Here is a 9,337-nt window from a genome sequence, read left to right as displayed (position 1 = left end):
GGAAAGGGAGAACAAAGTATCATGATATGACACCGTATCATATTTTATGATAGACTAATACTACCTCCTTTTTTATTTACATGGCTTATCTCACAATTTTTGTTTTTCTGTTTTGTAAGTTCCATTTCTGTTACTCCCCATCACACGCTCAGATATCGAGGTGCAATAAATCAGACTGCACCCCAATGCTAGCGGTTGGTCCTATCTTCAAACTGAATGACACCCAGGAGTTTCCTTAGAGCGACATAGGCGGGCTATAAATTTTTCAATATTTTTTGTGATGCTCGAAATGAGAGAAGAAAAGCGGGCTACAAACTGACATCCAGTTTTATCACGTGCTCCTAGAGAATTTGTGAGAAGGGGAGGTAGGTCATATATCAAAAAACTATTACTTATTTACATTTAAATATAATAATTGCCAGCTATCAATTGGTTATAAATGACATGGCAACATCATATAGCCAGAAGTGACTGCACTATTAAACATGCTCATATACCAACTTTGCATTGGCTACTAGACAGAGTTTTAGACAACCTTTGTTCTTGAAGTAGTTTTTTTAACCAGATAAATCGGGCAAATGAACAAATACAAGACTCCCCAAAAAAGAAAGAGAAAAGGAGGGGAACTCTAGGAACAAAACAATATCGGTTATCAGGCACAACCATCCCACTTTTGCTCACAGTGGCCCATAGTTTAGTCTCCTCTTTGATCTTGTCCAGGACCCGATGAATCCGAGTATGTTTTTTTGTCAAAAAATATATTGTTCTGTTCTCTCCTAATCGTCCAGACGACCAAGATAACTAGGGAGTTCGGAGTTCCTCTTTACCACCTCACATCCTTAGCCTTGCCCAACCCCACCACTCTCCAAGATCAGAGCCAGGCTAGGAATAACATCCTGAAGATTTGCCCAAATCAAAATACTACTCGAAATTATGTTCACTACCGTACATTCGGTGAAAAGATGCTTCACATTTTTCCTAAACAAAGGAGCAAAAGCAGCAGTACTGACTAGCTATAAGGTAGGCCAAGCTTGGCAAGGCCGTCATCCGTCCAGATACGACCAAGAAACAACCAGCCTTCCTGGAATATATGGCCCTGCACAGTGCCATGATTTTCAGAGAGATCAGGCCTTCTTTTTATGCTTGGCAATGTAACTTCCTACATGATGTAACCCTGTTTGCCCGTTTGATTAAAGTTAGATAAAAAATATACTCCTGGGATGGATCTCCCAACTTAACTACTCCCTCTGTAAACTAATATAAAAGCGTTTAGATCATTAAAGTAGTAATCTAAACGCTCTTATATTAGTTTACGGAGGGAGTAGATAGGTAGGTAAGGTTTACTTGTCAAAGTTTTGAATAGCACGCTGATGCGGGGCCATAGCGTTTTTAGCAGGGTCCCGCTAAAGCATATACGTATAGTAACACTGACGTAAATTATCTGTCCGACCCGAAGGTTACACACAATTTACTACTCATGTCAGATAGTACTATCTACTGCGCTTTCACTAGGGGAACAACATGATTGATTTCGTACCGTGGACACTGACGACGACGTCCTTGCTTTTGCTGATATACACAGTATGAAATTTAGAGACCATCTACTTTTTGTGAAATTTGTTATATTATTATCACTCATCACCAAACAACTCATCACCCAACTATTCCAATAAAATGTATAGTTTGTCTAATAGGAGGTGAAAATGCATAAGGTTATTTTATTATTTACTTTTGTTTTACGAAAAAGATCCATATTTAGTACAAAGGTTCATCAGAAGTATAAATCACCTCAAGCATAATTAAAATTACATCGACGATCCTGGGCAACCACGACCACTATGTCTGTCAGAACAAGTTGTCGATGTGACATTATCATCCGCTCCCCTACTGGAGCCAGTCTGATCTTTTCAATGACAGTCGGAAAGCCTTCGTACACATACCCCTAAGAATCAGCGCCCTTAAACTGCAGTAGGTGTGTCTTGAGCCCTTGAATAGATTCGAAGTGTCTGACACCAAACCTCGTCGTCGCCTAGACACGACGAGAAACTCTAACTTCACCACCCCAAGGAGCCAACATTGATATACGCTGGAATTCCGTCGAATCCGTTCGAATGGACAAACTCAAGAACGATCAGAGCCCCGAAGACTGATTCAAGGATGAAGTGCCACTATCCGTCCGAGCGCTGCCCCGCGAGGACTAAAATCCCAGCCAATCTAATAGCCTGAGTGAGGCATCGGGAATTCCCTCACACCTACCGGCCATGGAAGCAGCAAACAGATGGGAGACGAATCCACCGACTCGCCAGCGGAGATTGAGAAGAGGAAACCTTTGCCCTAGTTACCTTCACGAGAGGGGAGGACATCACATGTACTCAAGCTTTTGCAAAGGTTGTTTTTGGTTCATCAACCTTAACTCTTCTCTCATTTTATTTCGTAAAAAAGATTAATTGACCAAGAGACGACCGTGTAAGTTAGCGTTGCCAACCTCCGTGCAAATATATATCCAGCCAAAAATGCTACACCTATGTAATGAGTTATGTACATCTATGTTTCTTTCTATCCTAAACTAACGATAATACTACACGCACTGAGGGAAACGACGGAGTGATTTTAATGAAATTGTGGATAACTCTGAGTTTTTTGGTGCACATGATCGCCCGGAGTGGCAAATGGATGGTTTTCGAGAGTGTCTTGATGCATGTGATTTCCACGACCTGGGTTTCCAGGGTGTTCCGTTCACGTGGGACAATATGCAGCAAGGTGACTCAAATGTTAAAGTTCGCTTGGATAGATACATGGCAAACCCAGCAATGATGGGCTTATACCCAGGTTCTTTCGTCCGCCATATTCTATCTCCAAAGTCTGATCATTGTATGCTTGCGATTAAGCTGAAGAGCTTAGTGCAAGAAGCGGGAGTACGCCGTCACCGCTTCATGTATGAAGAAGCATGGCAAAGGGAGGAAACATATGATGCCGCTGTTATGCATGGGTGGCGAACGGGCGCAGGATTCGAAGGGCTGCAAGGCATAAACGATGCTCTAATGAATATGCAAGTTCAGCTCACGGACTGGAAATCAAAAAAGTTTGGGGATGTGAAGAAGAAGATAAAGAAGGTTCGGAAGGAGTATGAAAAGGAGAGAGCGAATTCTCTGTTCAGGGGTCCAACACGCAAAGAGAAAGACCTTTCTCGCCAACTGTCTGAGCTGCTTCACAAAGAGGAGTTGATGGCTCGTCAGAGGTCAAGAGCTGACTGGCTCAAGGCAGGAGATCGCAACACCGGCTTCTTCCAGGCGCGTGCTGCTGCACGCAAGAGTAGGAACAGAATTTGTAGTCTACAGACTGCAGATGGCTTAGTCTGTGAGACAAAGGAAGATATACATGCAGAAGTACAACAGTTCTATACGAACCTGTACACAGCTCAGGAACATACCAATGTTGATGCAGTTCTTCACCATGTGCCGCACCAAATAACAGAGCCCATGAACGAGCGATTGTTAAGACCGTTCGTCGAAGAGGAGGTGAAGGCGGCTCTATTTGCTATGGGACCTACCAAGGCGCCTGGCTGTGATGGATTCCACGCGGGTTTCTATCAGCGGCACTGGGAGTTGATTGGACCGGATGTCACTGCGGCAGTTCTGGGTTTTCTGAATGGTGGCCTTATGCCTGACTCGGTGAACAGCACGGTAATTGTCCTTATACCTAAGGTGAAAAATCCGCAAAACATCACTCAGTATAGGCCGATTTCCCTCTGTAATGTGCTGTATAAACTTTGCTCCAAAGTGTTGGCTAATCGTTTACAGGAGATTCTTGATGAGATCATTTCAGAAGAGCAGAGTGCTTTTGTTCCCGGACGACTCATCACCGACAATGTCCTTGTTGCTTACGAGTGCATTCATGCTATGAAGAAGAAGAGAGGTAAACAAGGATGGTGTGCGGTCAAGATCGATATGATCAAAGCATGTGACCGAGTTGAGTGGGTGTATTTGCAAGGTATAATGCAGCAACTTGGGTTTGATGAAGCATGGATATCATTAGTGATGCGGTGTGTTAACACTGTCAGCTTCCAAGTAAAAGTTAATGGCGAGCTCCTGCCTGCGTTCAACCCTTCAAGAGGGTTACGTCAAGGCTGTCCAGTATCCCCCTACCTATTTTTGCTTTGCGCAGAAGGATTATCTTGTATGATGCAGAATTATGACGGAGGGTGGATCGATAGGGGAATACGTGTAAGCTTCTCGGCTCCATGGATTCCCCACCTATTGTTTGCTGACGATTGCTTGATTTTTATGAAAGCAGATGGTCGGAGTGCCACGAGACTGAATGAGATCTTAGATCAGTACAGTGTGGGCTCGGGCCAGAGTGCAAACAAGATGAAAAGTTCAGTATATTTTAGCCCCAATTCTGGTGCCTCAATGAGAAGAGGTGTCAAAGCTGCTCTAAACATACAAAGAGAAGCTATGTCTGAAAAATACCTTGGCCTCCCTACAGCGGCAGGAAGAATTACAGAGCAACAATTTGAACACATAAATGAACGCTCCCGAGCGAAGGTGCAAGGTTGGTGTGAGAGGAAGATGTCATGTGCGGCAAAGGAAGTCCTCTTGAAATCAGTGGTCCAAGCTTTACCAGCCTACTCTATGAGTTGTTTTAAACTCACAAAAGGCTTGTGCAAGAAACTGACGACAAATATGTCACGCTATTGGTGGGCTGGATCACTTGATAAAAGAGGAATGCATTGGCAGTCTTGGGATAAGATGTGTATTGCTAAGTCAAAAGGAGGTCTCGGTTTTAGGGATCTTGAGACTTCCAATGATGCGATGCTAGCTAAGCAAGCCTGGCGACTCCTTGAGAACCCAAACAGCTTGTGTGCTAGAGTGCTTAAGGCGATATATTACCCTAATGAAGATTTCCTCACGGCTGGATGTCCGAAAGGTGCATCAAAAACGTGGCAGGCAATAACAAAAGGCAGAGAGATGCTCAAACAGGGACTCATCCGGCGTGTGGGAGATGGGACAACGACTGAGGTTTGGCATGATCAGTGGATAGAAGGAAAAGCATCGATGAAGCCAATGGGCCCCCGTGTTACAAACTCGGTTCAGTTGGTCTCAGACTTAATTGATCCTGTGTCAAACAGGTGGGACTCGGAACTTATCCGAGAAGTGTTCTACCCCCCTGATGCGGATGCAATCCTATGCATGCCTAGGCCTCGAAGAGCAGGGGCTGACATATGGGCATGGGCGTGGGAGAAGTCTGGAATTTTCTCTGTGCGCTCGGCGTACAGAGAAAGGATGGATACGAAATTAAGGGAGACAATAGTAGTTTCAACCTCTAATGGAGACGAGGAGACATGGAGATCATTGTGGAAGATTAATGTGCTCCCAAAGATTAGAGTTTTCTGGTGGCGAGTGGTCAAGGGTTTTCTGCCGTGTTATGGCGAATTGCAGCGCCGACATATCAGGACCTTACCACACTGTCCTATGTGCGGGCATGATCAGGAATCCTTATTGCACAGTCTGCTAGAGTGCGATCATGCGAAGGCTTTCTGGGAGGTGGCAACTCGTTACTTTGACATACAGCAGCCCAAACTGAATCCAAGGACATGGTCGCGAGATATGCTTGACCATAAGCTCATAAAACGTGATGATGCAGCGCTTATGATCACCTTGATGTGGGCAATTTGGCACTCAAGAAACAATTATACACATGGCGAGAAGGAGTACCAACCGATCCAGTCAATGATCATCATAGAGGAGATTGTACGTGCCCTGGAGCTGCCACCAAATGGGCAAGTTCAGAATGAGATTGTGCAAAAGTGGCATGCACCAGAGGACGGCTGGATCAAGATTAACACAGATGGGGCAACTGATCCTGGAAGGAGTACAGGAGGGGCAGGTGTTCTCACTAGAAACAACCAAGGGGCTTGTTTGAGAGCAGCCTGTTTCCGTTATGAGGGTGTAACTGATCCCCTGTCCACTGAGATCTTGGCTTGCCGTGATGCCATGGGTATGGCCCTAGACATGGGACTTCAACGAGTAGTACTTGAGACTTACTGTCAACAGATTCAGCACCTTTGGGAGTCGCCACAGAAGTCCGCTAGTTATCACATTCTGTGTGAGATGAAGGATATGAGTAATCTGCTTCAGGGATTCAAGCTACGGTTTTCTAGTCGCTGTACTAATAAAGCGGCTCACCGTTTAGCTAGGAAGGCTTTAGTTATCCATAATTTTGTTGAAACTTTTGATGTAATCCCTGGCTGGCTGGCTGAGATCGTTCAGTCAGACATGCTTGCGCCTGTTGAATAAAGAGCCGGAAGGCGTTGAGCTTCAAAAAACAAAAAAAGAGGGAAACGACGGACTCTTACGGACCCCCTTGCGTGCCATCCACAAATTGCCCCCTCCCCCCCATTTTCATTGGTGGGGCCCCCCTCATTAAACCAACCACTCTGTTAAACCCCCGTAAACAGCCCGTGAGTGTAGCATCTCTCCTAAACTTAATCGTGCGTAAGTTTCGTAAGGATTTTTACGTAGGTGTAGCCAAGCTCATATCCAGCATATCACGATCACGAGTGACACGAGGAGGGCCAGTGGGACTGGGACCAAAGTGAACACATGGTTGATCTTTGTGTGAGTGCGCATCCCATTCCAATCCAATCCGTACTGAGCGATGGTTATAATATTGGTAGCTTTCAATGATTCGTTTCCTAAGGGCATCAGCAGTGTGTTGGAGGCGGCGTTGCCTCTAAGCCGGGACCCACACGAAGCCTCTAAGCTCAGCTAAAAATGACGTAGTGTATAGCTTCTTCTAGTGCCTCTAAGCTGGGACTCAGTCAACAAGTAAACAACTAATTCCTCCATGACTTTAGAGCTGTTCACAAGTGTGAAAGAACCCAGCCATGCAAAGAGTTGATTCTTTTGAATTTTTTAAGTGAATGGAGGCTGCCTCTTACCTTAGAGGCGACGCCAACGATTTTTGTGTTAGAGGCGAGGACTGCAATGTATAGCGTCAGCCTTCCAGACCTTAGAGGCAAGCTTAGAGGCGGAAAAAGACCACACTGTGGATGCTCTAGAAGACACCGATGGGCACAGCACATGGCGGCCGGCCCGGAGCGGAGCAGGTGTGCTGCAGCGATCCTGCAGAGCACAACACATACGCCCATCGCCGCCGCCGGGACCATGGCGACGGAGTCGGAAGGAGACATGGAGTTCCTCTGGAAGTGGCGCAAGTACCTGCTGCTGCTCGCCACGCTGGTCACCAGCGTCACCTACGTGGCCGGCCTAAACCCGCCGGGCGGCATCAGGTCCCAGGACGGAGGCAACGCCCCAGAGGCACAGCACGGCGTCCGCGTCGTTAGGCTTGGCGCCGTCAACCCGCCGGTGCCGGCGGTCTACCCGTTTCGCGTCGGCGACCCCGTGCTCGTGCACACCTACGCTGACAGGTACACCGCCTTCTTCTACTGCAACGCGGCCGCCTTCGTCGCGTCCCTGGTCATCATCATGTTCCTGCTTGACCGGCGTATCAGCGGCAACCGCGTGGGCCTCACCGTGCTCCGCTCCGCCATGCTGCTCGACCTGCTCGCCCTCATGGCCGCCTTCGCCGCCGGGAGCTGCCGCAGCGTGGTTGGGTCCATCTACGTCTCCGCGCTCTTCGCCCTCGTCTTCGCCTACGTAGCCATCCACGTCCGCTTGGAAAGGAGCAAGAAGCCGGCGGACGAGAGCCACCTCAAGGAGCGCCGCAAGTTCCTGCTGCTGCTCGCCACCTTCGCGACGCCGCTCACGTACGGCGCAGGTCTGTCGCCGCCGGGAGGCTTCTGGAGCGAGACCGGCGCCGGGCACCGCGCCGGCGCCCCACTGCTGCACGACGGGCCATACAAGATCCGCTACCACGCCTTCTTCTACGCCAACGCCAACTCCTTCGTCGCCTCTCTTGCCATCATCATGCTGCTCATGAGCAGCACGCTGAGCGGCCGCCTCGCCAGGTCCTACGCGCTGCCGGTGTGCGTGCTGGTGGAGCTGCTGGGCCTCATGGCCGCCTACGCCGCCGGCAGCTGCCGGAAGCTGCGAACCTCAATCTATGTATTTGCGCTCGTGGCCGCGGTGGTCTCCTTCCTCCTCTTGCAATTCCTACTTTATGTGTTGGCGGACCGCGACCACTGGTTAGATCGGCTGCCGCGGCTTCCTTCGCGGGTGAAGGTGCTATTCAAGCCGCTCTGGACAGGTCCGACCGGCTGCGGCAAGGACAAGAGCAAGAAGGATAAACCGGAGAGCGAGAGGTACCTGAAGCGAAAGTACCTGATGGTTCTCGGCATCCTCGCGGCGAGCGTGACGTATCAGGCGGGTCTCGCACCTCCTGGTGGCACGTCGCCATCGTCATCCCAATTGGTATACCCACCCACCGTCGCCGGCAACACGGGTTCTGTTTGTATTATATAGTGATCCGGCCCTGTCCAGCCACCGTCTCCATGACGAAGTATCATGGCGAATATTTTTTCACCGTAGGCGTCTTCTTTCCGGAACGAATCATTCCCTTCAAACAAAGGCACACGTTGCTAATAATATAGCCGTTGCCGAGTATTCTCTCTGCACGGATGCTCCCTCCCCATGCGCAAAGAATCAAACAATGCGAGAGGCCCCAGCTCGTACCTAACTTGCTCTCTCCTTGTACGTACTTTCGTTGGCATCACACTCATGAGTCATGACAACAGTCGAGCTGGAGGCACACGGCAAGGTGACTCGGAATTATTATTTCCTTTTTCTTGGTTGTGTTAGATACACAAAAACAACGTAACACAATCCCCTCCAACTAAACAATTGAAAACTGAATTGAATTACTCAAAATGTACATATGTAGTTTGTTTTTTCGTGAATGAAAATGTACAGGCAGTTCATATATTGTGTGCATCAAAATCAGACACAAGTTTCCCAGCAAAAGAATAATACAAAAAATCTTACACAGGTTGTCCAATCACCAGCATTGCAAATCAAGGGAAGGAAAGAAAATGCAATTGATTAAAACTCTTCAAATCAAGGGAATGTAAACAAGAATAATTAACTAATTTTCTATGCGAATAAGAAGAAATAAATAAATAATTACACACCATCTGCGGCTGGCTGATCATGATCATTGCGTGCTCCTGAGTATTTCAACCCCTTTGCAGAAAAGTACTTCTTGGCCTTGGTCCGCACGACGTTGAACGACAGTAACACGTAGATCATGGTGAAGACGGCCACCGCGGCGACGAGCGCAATGACGTATGAAGATGTCTCCCAGTCCCTGCAGCTGCCAGCCTAGCAGGACCACAGCGGTCTGCAACGCCCGCAGCGGCGCACAGGGCTTCTGCTTCTTC

At 48.0% G+C, this 9,337-nt stretch overlaps 1 protein-coding gene across 1 annotated transcript; it reads left to right on the top strand.

Moving 5' to 3' along the window:
- The first annotated feature begins 7,017 nt into the window (after positions 1–7,017).
- LOC119294326 lies at positions 7,018–8,483 on the top strand. The gene has a single exon (XM_037572535.1). It carries the CDS (start codon positions 7,083–7,085, stop codon positions 8,421–8,423), a length of 1,341 nt encoding a protein of 446 aa, XP_037428432.1. The 5' UTR covers positions 7,018–7,082; the 3' UTR covers positions 8,424–8,483.
- The last annotated feature ends 854 nt before the right edge of the window (positions 8,484–9,337 follow it).

Source organism: Triticum dicoccoides, chromosome 4B, assembly GCF_002162155.2.
Source record: "Triticum dicoccoides isolate Atlit2015 ecotype Zavitan chromosome 4B, WEW_v2.0, whole genome shotgun sequence".
Classification (NCBI taxonomy): domain Eukaryota; kingdom Viridiplantae; phylum Streptophyta; class Magnoliopsida; order Poales; family Poaceae; genus Triticum; species Triticum dicoccoides.
This window is presented reverse-complemented; position numbering and strand designations above follow the sequence as displayed.

Excerpts from the sequence above, each read along its gene's own strand:
- LOC119294326 (XM_037572535.1), top strand. The coding sequence starts at position 7,083 with ATGGCGGCCGGCCCGGAGCGGAGCAGGTGTGCTGCAGCGATCCTGCAG.